This window comes from Mchenga conophoros, linkage group LG15, assembly GCF_057382185.1.
Source record: "Mchenga conophoros isolate Kocher_MC1m ecotype Shallow Benthic linkage group LG15, M_conophoros_male_GT1.1, whole genome shotgun sequence".
In the NCBI taxonomy this organism is placed as follows: Eukaryota; Metazoa; Chordata; class Actinopteri; order Cichliformes; family Cichlidae; genus Mchenga; species Mchenga conophoros.
Window position 1 is genome coordinate 6,701,002 of NC_140540.1, and position 20,271 is coordinate 6,721,272.

The following is a 20,271-nucleotide window of genomic DNA, read 5'->3' on the forward strand; positions in this document are numbered from 1 at the left end:
AGCATGCTGGGTAAAGACAGGCCTTACAGACCTGGGAGGGCATGGCCTCTGCATCGCCAGGGCTTACGTCCACCACCGTAACCTTCAGTGTCGTAGTCATGGTGATGGTAGTCAGGACAAAATGAAGGAGGCAAGGGCACGAAGAAAGAAAAGAGTGAAATGGATGATGGGAAAAGCTATTTTCTTCCACAGCAACCTTTAGTGTTAGGGAGTACTGCTGGTCATGTGACCTTAGCACCAAACCCATTGGAACAGTAACAGGAAAGGATGCTGAGGTGGTCAAGATCTGGAGACAGAAGGTGCTACTAACTGCTTACAGTGTGTGTATACTTCTATCATATGACTGAAAGGCAGCCTTATATTTACAGCTTTACGTTTATACTTAGCTGCATAATGAGTTCAAAGTCCAAAATAGTGAAACTGTTAAAGGTTTACAGGATGGGTACTACAGAAACACTAGAAGAGTTTTGTCTAAAATGACTTGATCAGTGCAGAGAGGTAGAGGACAGAGTGCTGAATGTCAGGGATCAGGGCAGGTGTAACACTGTTTAGTCTTAATGTTTATTACATATTATACACAAACGCAATAAGCTGCAGGTGCTATAGGCATCTGGAGGCAACTGTATGTACAATTCTAACATGTGATCAACTATTAGTTACTCAGCATCACCCTTTCTATGCAGAACTACACAACTGAAAATAACTTTTAAAAATAATCGATACTGCCTTAAAAGTGCACTTATGTAATTTATATAATTACGTCACCACATCTGATTAGAGGGACATTAAGCAGTTTTATATTACACAGAGCAACCACAACAGAGCTCTACAATTAATAACCTCTAATTGCAACTACTCTGACAATGATCTGAACATCACTAATCATTACCATTGCCTTTTTTTTAGTCTCTCTGCTCTCCTATCAATTTCTGTACATTATTTTAAACTCTTAATAAAGTGACCTTTTCTCTATATTGGCAATGTACATATTTGTCTCTGTGCTATACATTTTTAATGTCTTCTCACTGTTCTAACTCTTAATTTAATCTTATTCTACTCTGTTTCTTCAAACAATACACTGGGGTTTGCACGGTAAGGAATTAAGAGGTAGAAAAAAATATATATCAGCTAGAGGAAGTGCTGGTGGGGGAAATGAACAAAAGGAGGTGACAGACATCATATGCATTCAAAAAGAGGTCAAACACAAAGTGAGGGAGTGGAATATGGACCAGGAGGTGTATACATGTTGCTTTTATGCAGCTGGATCACACATCTCTTGCATCCAGGTGGCCTCTGTATTAGTGCGGTGCCTGATGCGAGGAGGCGTGTGTGTTGGTGTGAGAGGAGAAGCCTGCCTGTTGAAAACAGAGCTCAACTGATTCTCAGACTGATCATCGGGCCCGTCATCGAGAAACACTGGCAAAGCGGTTTTTCTTTGACTGGAGACAACTTTCTCCAAGTAGCACAGGGTCAGACCGAGGGGTGTGGCTAAAATCAGGGCTAAGACTACAGACTGGCTTGCTGTCAGCATCACTGCCAGGAGGAAGACGACTAACAGGCAAGGCAGAAACAGAGGGGAGGGATTCAGGAGGTAGCGGTGTACAGATGCAATGAGGTTAGAGCAAGAGAAGGCAGGGAGAGAGCCGCAAGATGGAAAAGAAAAGGGGCGAGCAGGGAGAGAGGAGAGGGAAGCAATGGTTGAGAGTATTGATGGATGGAGAGAAGATATGTTGGGTAAACTCAATTGAGCTGGACGAGAACATAAAGCAGCAACTGTATTACTGATCTTTGGAGGAAGATGCTGGATAAGAAATGCTACCAAATGAGTCCATCTAAATGTCAAAATGTTAAGGATTTGATCTAATTTGGACATAATCATATTGGAGACTCTATAATTCCAGGCAGTGATGGTGCAAATATTTAATTTTGGAACCCACTTAAACATCATCATGAACAAAGCAGGAGAAAAAAGGTGCAGTTTCTTCATTAATCTTGAAAATGCACCTGTGGCCAGACACATGTTGCCATTTCCTGAAACGGAGAGGAAGCCAAACACAAAAGAAACGTATTTAACCACACCCTTCAGAGAGAACCAGCTTCGCCAGTTTAGCAGTCCAGCTGTTGCTCTGGTTTGAGCCTGGCAGCTCTCCACAGATTTCAAAATCTCTGAGGAGCATGTTTGGGAGGATGATGGGTTTTGTGCGAGCTGCTCAAGATCTGCTAACTGCTGATCAGTGAAGAAGGACAGGGTGTTTGAGGGGAGGGTCCACAGCGTGTGTGCCGAGTCCACGTCGTCGATACGATCTTCATCTTCGGAGATATCTGAAAGGACGTGGTCAAGCTCGGAGATGGAGTCGAGGGAGGGTGGGATGGATGAGAGTGAGGATGATGAGGAGAAGGAGAGGGGGAACATGAAGATTGACTGATGGAGAGGGAAGAATTAAAGGAAGACACAAGAGGAGAGGAAGAAAAAGCAGGAAATGAGGGAGGGCACAATATGACAAGAGAGCCAGAGAGTGGATAGATGGGTGAGATCAAACAACGGCGAATGCACACACCCGCAAAGTGAAGGAGCAAGCCATGAAGAAATGAAAATTAAATGACAAATCAAAATAATCGAGTGCAAAAATTAAAATTATTCAGATTTCATAAAATGGCAGCAACAAGTGGCAACATGCAAGAGAGGTGTGAGAACGGCAAAATAAAGAAATAAAATTTTTAAAAAGGGAGTGTGTGAAAGAAAAAAGAGAGAGGGAAAGAGACAAAACATTAGTCAGTGAACAACACGCCACAATCGCTTACAAGTGAACATAGCAGGGTAGAGCATAGGTGCAGAAAACAGTAGGCACAGGTGCTGGCAGAAAAAGTATCAACAGGGTGTGTCACCACTAAAAGGGCCAAGACAGGTGCCAAGTCCAGAGTGCTGGGATGTGAGCGAGGGTAAGGAGGAGACGGGAGGGAGTGAGGAAAGGGAGCTGGAACAGGAGGCATGCACAGCAGCACACAGCAGTAATCTGTGTATACTCATATATTGTTCAGAGACGGGCTCAAGTTAGTAGTGAGCACTATGAATAAGAGGGACACAGCTCCTCAGTAGAGGACAGCAGTTAGGCCAATAGAGCAAAATGCTGGACTACTTGAAAAGCTGCTCTGTTAAGACTTGTTGTAGTTGATAAGAAAACCATTAAAAATATGAGACTGAAGACATGAGGCTTTCTTCGTTTTGTTGGTTTATGTACCTCTACCACTCCTGTATACATTTACATTTTGTGGAGGCAAATTAATAGCTGTCCTCTGGCCTTAGATAAGGTTGATATCGCAGTGTCTCAGTAGTCACTTATTCCTGATAACTAAATGGACAAAGAAAAATCTATTTGAATTTGTAGCTGTAGATTCCAGTGAAAACCGTTGAAAAAGGCCCAACTCTCGACTTTAATTGATCGAACCCACTTGCATATGAAATGAGTAGCGGGGGACATGTAGAGTAGAAATAACAGACTTTGTTCACCTGCCACGGTTAAGAAGTCATCGTCATCAGACACACATACAGAGTGGAGGAGACTCGCCACAAATTATCAACAGTGATGCGTAAATGGTTATGTTTACACATGATTAACTTCTAGTGTCACAGTTTTGCAAACCCGGAAAAGAAAATACACATATTCATCGTTTCACAGAAACATAAAGCAAGCAAACACTGCTATCTTACAACAGTAACAAGAAACAGCAGAAACTGTCTCTGGATTTATAGCTCTCAGTACATACTGTATTTCTATTTGATATAACAGACCGTTTCCATGGGACAACATAGACTCACTGGTATAAATTTAAAAAAACAACCAAAAAAAAAAAAAAAAAAAAAAATAGAACTGAGCTACACACATTCTATTTTTATCTCGTATTTCTGTTCTTGTACCTGCAAATGCTACATCTGATTTATGAACACACCTTTGAGTCAGAGTGGAGCTCCAGGTGAGGCTCGCGTCCATTCTCAGCTGATTCTCTGCCAGCCTCAGTTATGCTGATCATTGGTGCTACGCGATCAGAAACAAAAGAAACGGCAATCACAGTTATTTACTTATTGAAAACTTGCATAACTATAACAAGTAAATAATTGCTAAAAAAATAAAATAATAAAAGCTTTATTAAAAAGCTTTCTTTTATTAAAAAAATTTAATAAAATCAAAAACGTGTAGTAGAGTAAATGCACCAAAATAAACTCAAGTATAAAACATCAAGTTGCAGTAGAATAATGTACCCAGCAGGGGGCGATATCAGCTAACAGTATAACCACATGTTAAACAGGGGTGCACAGTTGCATGAATTGGAATCTGGGAATCTTGAACCCCTCCATAACAAAGCAGAACAAAACAAATGTGTAGGCAAAGAAGGTAAAGCCAAAACCACATCACAGTTCTATAGACATAGAGAACACACTGGTTTTATTACCGTTCTACATGAGATGATCTACTACAGTTATTTATAAATCTGATGTTAATGACAACTTTTGTGCTGACAAAATGCGAACAATTGGCGTTTTTCTCTTCACTCTGCTGTTCTGTTTTTTCATACTTTTGATCCACAGAACATTTATTCTTTTCAGCTCTTTCTTTCTTCCTCTCTGTCTCTCACTGTGTGACAGGAAACATATGCTCCAGCTATTTCCTGTATCTGGTCAGGCATCGAGCATTTACCATCAGTACAAACACAGACATGCACACGACCCTGCGCAATGCCTAAATCCATGACCCTACTTCCATCTGCCCCTCATTCCTTCCATCTGTCCATTCATTCGACGTAGTTCAGAATGAAGCTGAAATATCAAATATGCCTCACTTTCAGTTGCATTCATGTCTGTTACCTCCATCCAAACTGCGGCTGATGCGTTTTGAAGACGTGCGTTCAAAGCTGGGCGCCGGTCGGTCTATGAGGGAACTGGCCATGCGGGTTTGGGCCTGAGTTCGCCCGCTGTAACGAAACTTTGAGCCCAGAGTCAAAAAGCGGACCTTGGTAGGAGGCTCTGGTGCATTTAACCTAGTGACAAAAAGAGAGATGGAGAGAGATGAGGTGGTACTGGAGAGAAACATGACTTTTAAAGCTTATTCAGATTAATTTATTTTGCAATGAAACACTGATCATCACATTTATAAGTCTATGGGTAAGGAAAGCAAAATGCTTCCAGGCAACTCCTCCTTGAACAGGATATGAAAGAAATACTCAGGCATCTCTACAAACACAACATACAAATGTGCACACACGCAAAGCAAACACGGGCATCAGGCTTATCTATATGGGTGTTTCTGCTGTGTCTAAGGCAACAAATACGCACTTTGAGATACGCTTTCTTCACAGACTTCCTGGGAAGATGCACAGCTTTTTTTCAAGAAAAATAACACAAGTGACTCCACAGGCAGTATGGATGCATCAGTCTACCTGAAGAAACTGTGATTCTCCACACAGACTTTCCACAGCCTTTTGGCAGCTCGGTGATTCTCGAGTTTGAATCCCACTGTACTCTCAAACTGCTCCGTCTATCAAGCACAATATCAGTGAGAAAAAAAACGTTTTCTTAACAGTAAAAAGGGCACATTGATAAAATAAATAGCTTAGGTAAACCTAATTCGTGTGTGCATACATACCTCTCCTGGTCTGATTTTAATGTAGAAGTTGTTCCTCTTGTATGAAATCTTGAGTATTTTGGGCCAAGCAAAGCGATTTATCCGAAGCCTGTCTTTATAGACTAAGAGTCCGTTGGCACACACACCAAGCATGATGTCCACACCCTCTGAATCCTGTGAGGATACAAATGTGCATAACATATATTAATTTGATTAATTATTTGTTGTAAACACCATCTATTTATCCAAGCCAGATCATACTGTGCATGGATTGATTAGACTGTTTAAGGTCACCATTACCACACACACAAACAGTGACACTCATTACAACTGTAACGCATTTGGCTGGCAGACTAACACACTGACAAAGCTTTTAAGGCTCCCAGACCATCTGCTAATGGTATTGATTACAGTAGTGAAGTAACACAGGAAAAATCTGTTGTACTAATGGAGAATGCAATATGCGGATAATGGACAGTTTTATCAGGACACATGCACACAAACATCACATGGCCTTGCCATGCTATTAGCTGCTCATCGATCTCTGACCTTGCGCTGCAGCTACATTCAAATATTTTGGCTGGTTACACTGACAGAGGGAATGTTAAAGAAAACTAGTAAAAGTTGCATTTCCTGCGAAAATGCAGTGTGAATGCCTTGTAGTGGAATCTGCTGAAAACAGCAGAAGTAAAACTATGTGCTGAAAGGAGGTGAAGAAACTGAAAATCATGCTGAGAACAGTTGAAGCAGAATTTTTTGCTGAAAAGAGGTGAAAAGCCATAAATTCTGCTGTAAAGGGGTGAAGAAGCTAAAATTTGTGCTGAAAAGAGGTGAAAAGGTTGAACTGTCTGCTGAAAGGAAATGTTGCCGTGAGCTGGGTGAACTCGGGCCTCCTGGTCTCAAGGCTGCTACTCATCTCACTGAGCCAAACTGGTTGTCAGGTAACTGAAAAGAGGTGAAAAAGCTGAAAATTGTGCTGAAAAGAGGTGAACTTGTTAAACTTTCTGCAAAAAGGAGATGAAAAAACTGAAAATTCCGCTGAAAACAGGCCAAGAAGCTGAAAATTCTGCTGAAAAGAATAATTTGTAATGAAAAAAAAATGTTGAACAAGGTGGAATCGAATCAAATGCATCTCTCTTTAGTGTCCATCTTTTCCTTTTCGCAGCTAAAATAATGAATTCCCTGAAATACTATTACTCAGTGTGTGTTACATTTGTGCTTTTAAAATGTTTTGACATCCAGTATTTGAAACAGTTCCTTTGTGGGCCCTGGGGATTCTGAGACTTGTGCAACAAATTAATGGCACAGGACAGAAATAGATCAACTCCCTGAATTCCCACATCTTTGGTATGCCATAAAAAAATAAATAAAAAAGGAAAAAAGATTTTCCGCATTTTAAAGGCTCTCTCTGCTTTTCTATCTTTGCCTTGGTTCTCTGTGTTGCAAAAAGTGGAGCATGCCCCTTTCAAGTATTTGTCCCCATCTCACTCTGGCCTTATTTCTGTCCTCCATTTATTTTCCCTTCTCAATCTCTCATCCTTCCTTTCTATCTATAAGACTCTCATTTTTCTGCCTATACTGCATAAAGACACACAAACATACTGAGACAAACATGAAAACATGCACGCAGTACACTGATGACCTGCTATCCCAGTGAGAAACACTGGCTGTTCCCATGGTAATGGCCTCCCCGAGTGTTTGCACAGCTGACACACACACACACACACACACACACACACACACACACACACCCTCTCCCTACATCAAAGAATCTGCTCAGCCACAGATGTTGACAACAATGGAGAGGACAGGGTTCATTCATTTATTCATACCTTAGCGTGGTGCAGGTCCACGCCATACATGGACAGTTTCTTGGCACTTTCAAGAAACTGGGTGTCAGCCTGTGCTGGTGTCATTCCCCTGAAAAGCAAAGAAAAGGCTCAGTTAATTCAAAATGCTCATATTTCTATATAGTGATCATTTTCTGCTTAAATGGTATTATAGCAAGTATTTTTTTTTTAATTCTAATTTTAACTTAAATGTACCGTCGTACCGTTTAAATGTACCGTTAAGGCTCAAATCGAACGTACAAACGTAGAAGTCTTTGTTCATGAAAATAGTCTCTTAATGCCTTCCAATAGCTACACTACAAAGTTCTTTATTGCGTATGTGAAATGTTTGAATATGAAAATCGGTTCTTATCCTTACCAGCCCTCCACTGTAGCAGTTCAGACACACTGAGCATAAATTTTACTCTAACATTGTAAAACAGGAAAAAAAAAAACACTACTTCAAACCACAAGATAATTTAATTTAAGCTGGAAATCTTTCTAATGAAGTAACAGTCAATCGTCTACAGGCTGCCTAAAAGTCAGCGTGTTGTGTTGGAATGGTAAAGTGCTTTGCGCATCTCTTTCTACTCTATTAAAAATGTTGTGATGTAATGAGGACAGATAACATGAGCCTACAATCTGACTATGTTATCAAACTTCTACTGCTGCTACTTACTCTTGTTAGGTTTAGATAACCCCTGTTTCTAATCAGCTGGTATAAGGTCTTATTTCGATTACCCTCAAGTGGATTATTATCACTTTTACATGACAGACACTGTAAAACTGCTCTACGCTACGCAACGGAAGCTCCCTTGTACAAATCGGTGTGATGTCCAGTTGTGCAAATATAAACAGGAAATTTTTTTTTTTTTTTAAAGCACAGCTGGAGACACATAAAACTCATATACAATACACTCAAAAGAACTTCCTAACTGACCTGTGGGACTTGTAGAGCTCAAGAATCTTCTCCTCCATTTCTTTGTTCTGATTTGGTGCGAAGGTCAACTGACTAATGAAGTCCAGAGGGCGAGGCTGGTCAGGTTCATAGTCGCCAATTTCTGCCTGTTAAAAAAAAAAAACAGAAGAAGAACAAAAAAAGAAAAAGAACTTATGTACGAATTGGCTTTTTCCAAAAAAGACAGTTACGTATCCACTGGCTGCACATCACACACATGTGCATGTAAACGCAGATAAATAAATACACAGCATCCAAGTACATAATTACACATGCTGTACCTGCAACGTGTATGAGCCCAGCAGAGCGTGAGTTACAAATGAGCAAGGCAGCCGTCCAGAAGCCACATCTTCACGGAGCTGCAGACACAAAAGGTACCTACAAAAGAAGAAAGGGGGCAAACAAGGACGGATTACAAGTTGAAACCAAGTCAAGTATAAACAAGAACAAAACTTGTTCAAAGCTTTTTCTTTAGTTTCCTTTGAAGTGGAAGCACTTCTATTGTTCACAATAAATATTAAAGACATCCGTGCTTCTTTTAAGCCTGAGAATAAGATCCTCTGGTATGGATTAAATTTCTTTGATGTTTGCACAACTGCTGTTATACTTATCTATCATAATGTTTATATTTGCAGTTACTGACTTGTCTAGCAGCCGTGTGGATTTAAACAGTGTAAGCTGTCCCCTCGATTAACCCTCTGGTCATGAATCCATTATCTAATGAAACGTCACTTCAAACAACCCAAAGACCCAAAGGTGTTATTCTGCCTATTGAAAATGTCTTTCAAAGTCACTTTAAGCAGGATGGACACTTGCTGACAGGGAGGCTTAAAGCTCAGTCATTGAGTTACACAGTTCCCTGTTAACTAGGTCAATATAATGTCCCAGGACAATACTGCATTTTTCCATTCTAATATGGCTAATTAGATAATTAATGAATAGAAAATAGGTATTGGATACAGTCTGTGGAAAATCCTGTGGAATACAACTAGTGGACTGCACTGATTAGCAATCTGACTGTTAAAACTTAACAGGAGCTCCTTATAAATTTGCAGACTTACAGAGCCGAAGAACATTTAGGACTTTTTTGCAGCAGGTCAACAGCAGTGTGAGTGTGTCCTTGTTTAGCCTTTAAGTGCAACCATCAGAGAAGCGGTCCGCTCCATTAGACACAAACCTCTGTCTAAATGCTGTGTGCTTGAAGCATGCCTCTGTGCGTGTGTGCCTATGTATAAATGCAAAAAGAAATAACGTGCACAAAGCCAACTTTTTTTGGCCTTGATAGTAGGGCCTAAATTTTTTGTATTTTGGTTCAATTTTCTACTTTGCTCTTATTTGATATGTGGCCAGATAAGTGCTTTGATACCAGAGCTGCCTTTTCCCCCCATTTGTGATGTGTAATTTTAGTTATGTGTGATAGTGTGCTGGATTGTGGTGTTGGTGCTAGTTGCTATCCTGTGCTTTCTATTTCACTTTGCATGTTCATGCCCCTCAAGAAGCATCCCAACATGAGTTAATCAAACTAAAACTAAGGACAGACATAAGTCATCCCCTAAATGTCTGAAGGTCAACCCAAAATATTATTATTTTTGGCACCCACTCTGAGCCCAGAAACAGTAATAATTATGCTACTTTTTTTTTTTTTATGTTCAATACAAATAAAAAGTAATAAATTTAAAGGAAACACTGGGTGTTAGACCCTGATGTGTGTGTGTGTGTATACCTTGTAATGTCTTCAGTGAGGAGGGATGGGTCAGGAGGGTAGAACTTGACGTTGAATGCAAACTGCCAGTTGTTACCTGTAGAAAGACAGAGAGATCATTATGTAGTAAAGCTAGAAAATGAGAATTTTTTATATAACCTATTTTCTTAGCTTCACCAAATATCAAACTGAAATGCTGATTCACTGATCATAAACAAAGACCTAATCACGACCACTAACACATCCATCACCTTGTCATACTGTGGTTTTCTGTTGAAGCACACAAATTTAATTTCAGTTCTAATTTGTCTCCAGTCATCTCTTTTTATTTTTACAGATTAGAAAAGATCGCGCCATCTGGAAAAGTCGCACATCAGTGTAAAAACATTTCCTCCTCAAAGGTCCATCGACGTAAGAGAAATTTTTTTGGCAGCACTGAGCGCTTTAAAGGTGTTCTCTGACCATTTTATCCTCCAGCAGTCAACTTGTGCTCAGTTTTTCTTATGCAAACCATTTCTTTAAAATTATTATAAAAGGGAAAACTAATTTTTCCTTTGCTTAAATTCCAGTGACGCTTATGTGGGAGTAACAAGAGAACCAGAACATTGATTTTAACTTTCTTATCTACCTGAGGCCACCTGCTTATCATCTACACTCACCAGCCAATTTATTAGTGTAAGCTAATGCAATTCTCATTGCATTAACTGAACTGGCTCCAAACGTACTAAGATGGCAAACAATATCACCAGACTGAGGCATCCAAAACTGTATATTTGATTTTGGACAAAATCTGAAAGCTGCCAAGTATCAACAGCCACACAAATGGGACGAGTTTACTGACTGGATTTTATCCAGAGTAGCGCTCTCTGCTTGATATTTTGCAACACTGATGTCAAAACTGAAAAGAAGAAAAAAAGAAATCTTCTCATTATTTCTCACAGTGAAACAGTTTAATTCTCAAAAGTCCTAATCCGAAACTTCAGGACTGAAAGTTTTACTTCTGGTTTTCTATTTGTGGTATCTGTTGCAATGGAAATCTTTTTACTTTAGACATCTGATTCTAGCCAGCTTCATATTTATGGGGGGACGAAGCTGTGTTTTTATTGGCTGAGACACATTAATGCACACGATGCCTCAGCCACTTGGAGTAAAATGAATTTCCCTGTTTTTCCTTTTTCTCCTTTGTAAATCTATCTGCACTTTCTGTAGCATTTTCTATTACATGCACTGTATCATGTTTTACTTTACTCTAGTAACCTTATACTATCTCATTTTCTCTCTCTACAGTGTCAGCCCTAAAAACCATGCACACCCACACAACACCCATATTGTTAAAATAACCTGTACCGTAGGAAACACCCTCTTCATATGTTGAGTGTAACGTCAAGCTTCCTATTTAGGGTTACTGACAAGCATTAAGAGATGACCATTTAATTCTTCAGAAATTTGTAAGAATGTAGTTTAACTTTTTGTCACAAGGACTGCAGAGATAGCAACATTTAAAAATATTTCAAGAACACGTTTAAGAAACAAAACAAAACAGAAAAGGGTTCAGTTACAATGTTTAGATCCCACCCCAGCATGCAGTGAAACAGAGTCACAGCTGAGTATAAACTCCAAGCAGTTTAGAGCAGAGTTGTGCCAACCCTGTCATTTGCGTGGTGTTGTGTACGCACACAGGCAATATGAGTAACTCAAATGAACATCAGCCCACATGTACGGTCTCTCTCTCTGGCCATAAACATCCGTAGACAGCGGGAGAAACTGAGCACACAGCCAGATGCACAGCGCTCATCCACGAGCGACAGCCACACACACTTGAACACACCCAGACATAACTACCTAACATGCACTAATTAAAAACATTTTATGTGCCTAAATGATATGTTCTCACTCTTAAAAGTGCAAATTCAAGTTTACGACAGTGTGTTAAAGCCTGTTTTGGTTATAGTGTAAAAAGGAGAAGTAAGAAATGGACAGCAACCAAAAAGAAGTGAAGATTTTCAAACATTTGTGACTTTCAGAATTACAGAGTCGCACTCTGAATCAGTCCATGTGACTGTGTCGACTGATCCAACCAGCATGACAATATGAAACAGCAGTGTCTAGGTCCATTAAAATGCTGCAGGAGGACTGAGTATTACTCAATCTGCAATACTTAGTAATACTCAATTATGGCAAGCAATGTGCCACAATAAATAGATTTTATATGCCCTTTACTTGGTTGCTTTCATCACCCCCAAGGCATTACTACTGAATGACCAAGAAAAATGTTGACCTGGCATTACTTCGTTGTCCACCACCCCAGTAAAACCCATTACAAATCAATGTCAACTTTAAATGTTAGATTTAGGTGGATATGATAGAGAAATGCTAGTACAAAACTGTATCTAAAAAATTAACTAACAAGGAAATAACACCAAATGAAAGTTCTTTTAACTGAAAAAAAAAAAATGCAATGACAAACTACAGAAGCTGTGACTTGATGAGCTCATCTCCAGTTTGTCGTTAAGCTTCTCATTAAACTATAGATGCTGTCACAAATAGGGCATATTGTCCACTATCACAGACATACTGCATGCATGCAATTATAAAACAAAGCTTTATACCGTTCGCTGCTCTGTACCACACCCTTAATGGCTGTCAGTCAACAAAAGATGAGATCCAACACCTCAGCCCCCTTTGATAAATGAACAACAGTCAATAAAGAGGTCAATAAATAATAAAGTAGAGCGATCACACCCTGGTAACCTCTGCCAGGGTGCCAGACTGCTGCTGTTTGGTCTCAAATATCTCTGGTGCCTTTGTTTGACTTAATTGTGATGCAGTTTGTTTTTCTTTTGATATGTGGACACTTGTCCCATTTTACTAGCTCAATATTTTATTCATTGCCTTTTGGCTGACATGATAACAAAGATGCTTGTTTTTCTAACAACCAAAGCCATCTTGTGTCATTAAGGCAGAGCGAAAGAGATGCACGGATGGACGGACGGACTTGAGTGTCTTTATGTCAGCGTCCTGAAAAAAAAAAAAAGTTCTACTTACTGCGTATCTGTCTTTTAATTTCTTTAGTGGGGTCCAACCAACACTAGAATGAGAAGGGAACAAGGAAAGAGAAAAAGAAGACTGTTACCTTCTGCCATATATACTACACAATATCAAAGCATCCATGTCTGCGGTTTCTTCATGAGGACATTATTAACTTATTTGTTACACCCTGAGTATGTGTGTCTATGGATACAAACCTTCTGGTCATGGTTATCCTTGTACGTCAGGCCAAAGTAGTCTTTTTCCAGTAGATTAAGGTGCTCACACACCTTAAAGAATAAGTACTGACCCTTGGCACGTTTCTGCAAAGAAACAAAACATTATATTTATTTTATTATTATAACTGCTGTTATTAAAACAATATTATAAACCACTCTAATATTTCCAGCTTCTTCCCCAAAATGTTTCAAACATCAAGCTTTAAGCTTATGAAATATTCCTGGAACCACACGGGACCCCTGATTAAGTTCATAACCTTTTCACTATGGCAAAATGAGACACTTGTAAAATTCCTGTCCACAGCTCTCTCACTCTCAGAGTCTCTCTTTTCCTTGTGTTTCATTTTCTTCTGTTTCATTATTGGTTTACACGCTCTCTCTCAGTCTCGCCATCTGGACCACACATTCCTTTAAAAGTTTTTAAAAAAAAAAAACTGTTAGCGATAAAATCCTCCAGACTCAGCTATGACAATGACATTTAGCACACATCCATGCTTGCATGCGCAAGCGTGCACGCACGCATGCACGCACACACACACACACACACACGCGCAACCTTTAAGCAGACAAAAGGTCAGACAGAAAGAGGGTGGACAGCTGGGGAAAAATGATGGGAAAGAATGAAATAATCAAATAACGCTTGTTTCTTTTCAGTTAGTCAGCCTCAGTGTAACACTGGTGCACAGACTGAGTGCTATTCAGCAGAGAGACATATAGACTGGGCAGGGAGCGTGGTGAGAGTGAAAGGAAGGGGATGAAAGAGTGCATTTTTCTTCTTGTTCTGGGACGGCTGAAAACATCTGCGGTATTTTCCTAGACTCCGTCAAACACATGCGCAACGCACACGCAAATCTGAGAACGTGGCCTTTTAGAGTCCCTGAGTCTACACCAGAGTGCCTTCAAGCAAGGCACTGGCTGAGGTCAACTGAAATATCAACAGGCAGTCGTATAGATTATGTATTTAGTTTATGTAAATGGGATTAGAGCCACAGTCATTTAAAAGAAGATGAATTACCTGTTTGTTTCTTGCTGCTCAAACATATTTCTAACTCAGTGTTAAAAACTGAAACATCTGTACCTAATGAAATGCTATGAAACACTACAAACCACGTGATGCTAAAATCCTGCTGAAACCAACATTAAGTAAAATTCTTAGAATCGGCATTAAGCCCACGTGACACTAAGACTCCCTCTTTGAAACCCTCAACAAAGTCAGAAAATGTCTCGCTAGAGTTTTTATTCAGTGGTCTACAACCAATAAAATATGCATTAAGTTATTACTCAGGGATGAATTTGATGCCAGGGGTTAATAAATAGGACAGATGGATGATGGAAGAATGGACAGGGAGAGAGTGTGTGTGTGTGTGTGTGTGTGTGTGTGTGTGTGTGTGTGTGTGTGTGTGTGTGTGTGTGTTGGAGGCCCTGCTGGGCAAAACAGAAAATTTAATCTCTGGAATGCATTGTGCATCTCTCCCTCTCGCGATCCTAACTATGCCAGCATGTAGAGGGAGGCATGGATGGATATGTGTGTGAGTGCGTATGTGTGTGCGCGTGCATTATAGGACAATAGCAGTTAGTTGCCATATCAGCGTTATCTCTTGTGAAACAAAGCAGCTTCTATTCAAACAAGCGCACTCTCTCACTGGCACGCTGCTGGGCGTTGCCATACTGTAGATTAGGATGCAGGTTTGCCACACGGAGGCTACCGACAAAAGCCCTCAAGCCAAATGGGAAAATGTTGGCAAGGGAAATGGTCAGCGCTCTGTTCAGGGGTCGTTGAACCAAAGATTTAAGCGTTAACAGCTCCGGTGGTTCTGCACAGTGGCTATTCTGAGCAGCTTCCCGCTGAATGTGAGAGAGTGTGTGAATGTGAGGAGAGGAACAGCTAAAAAATGTGCATGTCTTTGGGTGAACATGTTATTAACCATCATTTTTAGTATTAAAAACTAGCAAAATACAAAAAACTCCTCTCTTACCCAACAGAAACACTATAAGGCTGATGCACGTGTGATGTATCTGTAATGAATATGTCCAACTGTGCGCGTAGGGGGTCTAAGACACGTGCTTGTTAGGAAGGAACAGATGCCGAAAACTAATCTGTGAGACCCCATAATCTGGTGGGAGTGTGTGCGTACGTGCATGTGTTTTAGTCCCCAGGCAAGCCCCTGCAGCTCGCTCTGCTTTGCGATGCATTTATCCCTCTGAACTACACCCTGAACAATGTGAGCTGGTGCTTCTGCCATTACTGCACACTGAGTAAGGAAGTTAAATACTCAAATGCACAGGCACACACTGACGTGCACACACACTAGATCTTACATCCTATTAGCGATTACATCATTGACAAACTGGCACTCACGTGACGCGCATAAGAACATGAGATGGACAATGTGTCGACCTGCTCTGTCAACAACTGGAGGAACCTCCTTACATCACAGAAACAAACTACATTTCGAAGGACAGTATTCAAAGGAAGCAAGAAACTGCTGATAGATATAGAAAAGTGTGAGAACTCTTGTACCATGACAGGCAAACCTTTAGAATATTAAAGTGGAAACACTATATTTGGAGCCATAACATACTATCTTGATCTCACATGGTTACACTAGCCATGTTTTACACTGTGGTTGTATTGCTCTATGAATTTTATCACAGTCTTACCTCCACCTCGCAGGTGAAGTCAGTCCCATCCAGCAGGGTCACGTGACACACCACCAACTTCATCTTGTTCTTTCTCACCAGACGAAGAGGAGACTGGAAAATGGAGGTCTGGCCTTCTCCTGCCTCCCCTTCAGCCTCCACTGCTCCCTCCTTCTCCTTCGTCTCCTCCTCTGCTCCTTCTCCCTCTGTTGTCTCCTTGGTCTCTTCTGGACTTTTCTCTGCACTCTCTTCCACCTTCTCTTCCTTGGCAGGCTAACAGGGTTTGCAAGAAATAAATAAATAAACTTGCAATCTTCTTAAAAACATAAGAATATCTTCATTACTTGTTGAGACCAAACTTTCCTTTCCGTGTGCAATTCCCCCTCTAGTCTGAATTTGCTCATAGAAAAGGCAGGCGTTTCTTTTGGCTTGATCACTGAAATGTTGATGTCACTGGGTGGGCCTGGGTGGCTTAATGTGATCAGTGGATGCAAGAGTCCATGTGTGTGCATGTGCACAAGGGAGAAAGGAGTTTGTGTGTGTGTGTGTGTATGCTCCAGTGTTTCTTTGTTGCTCTGGTAATTTAACAGCATTTTAAGCAGTTTGCTGTAAACTGTCAATACACATCAACACTGTCTGAACATTGTAGAAAATATCACATCTCGTTGTTGGGTTTCTTACCATCTGTGTTTACCACAATATGTGGCTGGTTAACAAAAGCAGAATGCTGTTGGGGAACTTTAATCACTCTGACCGCTAAAGAATATGTTACAGGGTACAATAATACTGACACTGGCCTTGTAGTCTGTCTAGTGTTTCCATGAGGGTTTGTAAATGACTATACTGATTTTTAATTTATTTACCACAGGCATAAGGAGACTGAAATGCAAAGCCATTCACTCAGCCCATCAGGTAAAGTACACACAATTCCCTGGTACAGACATGTATTCTGTTATTAGCGACGCAACTGCTGCAGGATACTTTTACTCCCATTTCATAGGTCTCCTTCTCTGACATAAAACAAGGTTGATACTAAAAGTCTGAATATAATATGTTACCTAAACTTTGTTTCCACTGACACTGTGCCAATGAGCTGATGTAGAGCTGTAAAGAACGGAGAGCTCATACCAGATTTTTAGCACCATTGTTTTTTAGTGGAAAAAATCCATACAGAATACCGATACAGGAATAACAAATATCAATATTTAATTAAATAAAGTAAAAAACTCTGGTAATACTCATCTCATGCATCACCATCCTGAGATAACATTAGTCGAGCAAACTGACATTAAATCGGTCCAACTGAAAAACCATCCGAAACTGGGGAAACTTGGCCTGACAAAGCTACCTCTCTATCAACCATATATCAAAATGTTAAAAATCACAATAATATCATATCACGAGTGAAGTGCTGTGATAATATTGTATCATGGTTATTTCCACCTCTGGTGGAACTGTGTTGAAACCATTACTGACTTGGCAGAAAACACGTATTAGTCAGATGTAGAAGTGGTGACAGACAGATTATGTTCCTTTGGACATAATCAAGGATTTTTCATCTTTTCTTCAGTTTGCATGCTATATAGATATCTGAGTGTTATTGAGCTTTTCATCTGACAGAATGAGATTTTGGAGGAAGCAGGCATAGTTTAAAAAGAAGTAAAAATAAGCTTAACCATTTTTTAAGGGATGTTTATATTTCTTTTTCTGAAATCACCATTATAACCTGACAGTACTAGATATCTTGTTTTCTGACTCTACTTTAAAGCATATGCTATGTAGTGTTGTAGTGAACCCGTGAGCAGTACCTCAGTGTCTGCACTGGCGTTGGAATGAGTTTCTGCTTCTTTTTCCTTCACTTGCTCAGACTTGACTTCCTCCTTCTCTTCCACTTCCTCAGCGTGACCGTTCACTTCTGGGGTAGGCCCTTCCTCTTCCTGTGTCACCTCGCTAACAGGTTCCTCTGTAGGGGGGTCCTCCTTCGTTGGGGAGGTCTTAGCAAAAAACCCAAATAAATCCAAATAAAATTTAAATCTAACATAAAAGTTCATTAATGCACCAGCAGTTAAAATGAGCCTGAAAAACGATTGTTGCTAAATAATTTAAGTAAAATTCCCTACAGAGTTGTGACAATATAACATAACAACAGTGTGAACCCAGTTTCACCTGGCTTTGAGACTTCTGCTTCTTAAGCCATGTTGGCAGGTATCGAGATATTCCTTTGCCTTCCTTCCCCTCTTTTTCCTTCACCTTTGCTCTTTCCTTCTCCTCTACTTCAGCGTTTGCTACTTCCTGGGAATCTTCCGTGGCCTTCTCCGATTGGTCGGGCTCAGCGGCTGACTCCTCAGCTTTCTCCTTCACCTCCGTCTCAGAGCCCGCTTCTGTTGTCATGGTGACAAATCAACCTGCAGCAAAAGTGACAACGATGAAAGAGCGTTGAGTTAAAGTTTTAAAAGCAACACATTAAACAGATACTTACACAATAAATAGATCTTTAGTTTTAGCTTACTGGTTATGCCTTGCATTATACAAATTTTGTACATTACTGAAAAATTCTGAATAACCTGACCGAATTCAACCACTTATTTGGGCAAGAATATCAATTTTTCATGGCATGCAACATTTTCGTCATTTATAAATGAGCCACATGGTTCTGTGTTTCTTTTTCCTTTGAGAGGGATCTGTGCTTCTTCTACACTGGAGGTAAAACAGACTATAAAACAAAATAGAAAGCTCTTATGTCTGTAAACATGTCATAGGAAATAAAAAGGCTCGTATAAGTTAGCCAATTTTGGCTCACAGCTGCTAATGAATGACATCAACTGTGTTTTTACACAAGTAAAGAAAAACACGAAGGTTTGGGAAGTCATTATGCAACACAATAAGTTTCATCTGGGTCAACAGCTGGTTACAAACAATCACACAAACACACGCACACACACACACACACAGAAAGAGAAAGAGGACGAATTTCTCAATCGCTTGTAATGTGAATCACTGGTTTTACCCTGCAGCTGTGGTCAGCACTAGGGCTGCCACGATTTGTCGACTAGTCACGATTACGTCGACTATCAAAATCGTCGACGACTGATTTAATAGTCGACGCGTCGTTTGAAACTTTGTACGATCACAAAAGACGCAGGAATAAGTGGCAGGATTTAAGAGTGTAATAACGGACTGAAACAGAAGATGGCAGCATTGCATGTACAAGGATGTCAGCTACCGTTAAACCCCGAAGAAGAAGAAGAAGCAGCTGTGTCCCAGAATTCATAGCGCGGCCCAGCGCAGTTTCCAACAATGGCGGCAGCTAGTTAGTTTTAATGTTACTCTTATTATTCTTTCTGGGTCACAAAATAAACGTTTAACATGTTTTCAGCCGAGAATGTAGCTGTGTAAACCTCAAATATCGGCTCAGTTTATCAGGACACCACATATTTTCAAAAGCGCTCCGACATTTTCGGAGACATCTGTTACCCACTAGCTCGTTAGCGAGCCGGGGGCTAGGCTCACTAGCGCCGTGAGAACACCGGACTCCCCGCAAATCGTTTTCAAACCCACCGCCGTCTTTCGCTACTCAGGTTAAATATATATGAGTCACTTAGATAACTTAAAATGTTATTGTTTGGCTTTTTTTTTTTAGTATTTTATTTGTTCCTGAGTAAATCGGTTTGGCTGAGATTAAAGTTATAGTTTTTACACAGCTGAATAAACGTCAAGCAGACAGCTGATTATCAGAAGTGTGAGATGCTCCAGAATATACTCCAGTGTCCTGTTATATTTTAGAAAGCAAGGAGTTTATTAAACTTCACCGAAACAATCTGCAAATTTCATTAAAATTTAATAAACTATCATCTTGTCTTTATTTTTAGTTAGCACAGACCGTAAACACTTAAAGCTGTAAGCTAATGGATGATGATCTGATTAGTCGACTAATCGCAAAAATAATCGGTGACTAGTCGACTATCAAAATAATCGTTTGTGGCAGCCCTAGTCAGCACACACACTCGTCAACCCAAATATCTTTGGCAGCCTGTCCACACACACCCTATCACAAAACAGACACTTTCATTTGCGGTGACGCAAATTTTGTTAATAACACTATGTGGCGATGACACAAACAGTAAGGACATGTTAAGGTCAGGAATGTGGAAATCCATCCACACAGGGTGCCTACCTGGCTGCACACACAGCCTCCTTTAATCTAGTAGCTTCAGGCTAAAAGCTAACCATAAATCAAGCACTACAAAGTCATCATCAT

At 40.2% G+C, this 20,271-nt stretch overlaps 1 protein-coding gene across 18 annotated transcripts in view; it reads right to left on the minus strand.

The window, feature by feature from the left end:
* The window catches only part of epb41l2 (erythrocyte membrane protein band 4.1-like 2), a 50,965-nt gene that overhangs the window by 14,332 nt on the left and 16,362 nt on the right, over positions 1–20,271 (minus strand). For 10 of the 18 annotated variants that reach the window (XM_085246035.1, XM_085246033.1, XM_085246045.1 and 7 more), the window contains exons 2-15: positions 18,180–18,418; positions 17,822–18,007; positions 16,035–16,286; positions 13,353–13,457; positions 13,153–13,195; positions 10,129–10,204; positions 8,687–8,783; positions 8,388–8,512; positions 7,451–7,538; positions 5,640–5,792; positions 5,434–5,531; positions 4,862–5,034; positions 3,949–4,034; positions 32–82 (exon numbers count right to left, since the gene is read on the minus strand). In XM_085246035.1, the coding sequence (XP_085102161.1) occupies positions 32–82; positions 3,949–4,034; positions 4,862–5,034; positions 5,434–5,531; positions 5,640–5,792; positions 7,451–7,538; positions 8,388–8,512; positions 8,687–8,783; positions 10,129–10,204; positions 13,153–13,195; positions 13,353–13,457; positions 16,035–16,286; positions 17,822–18,007; positions 18,180–18,404 (1,758 nt within the window). In that variant the 5' untranslated portion in view covers positions 18,405–18,418. Of the gene's footprint in view, positions 1–31; positions 2,423–3,948; positions 4,035–4,861; positions 5,035–5,433; positions 5,532–5,639; positions 5,793–7,450; positions 7,539–8,387; positions 8,513–8,686; positions 8,784–10,128; positions 10,205–13,152; positions 13,196–13,352; positions 13,458–16,034; positions 16,287–17,821; positions 18,008–18,179; positions 18,419–20,271 lie in introns of all 18 variants that reach the window. The other 8 variants (XM_085246036.1, XM_085246034.1, XM_085246041.1 and 5 more) reach the window with 2 other exon arrangements.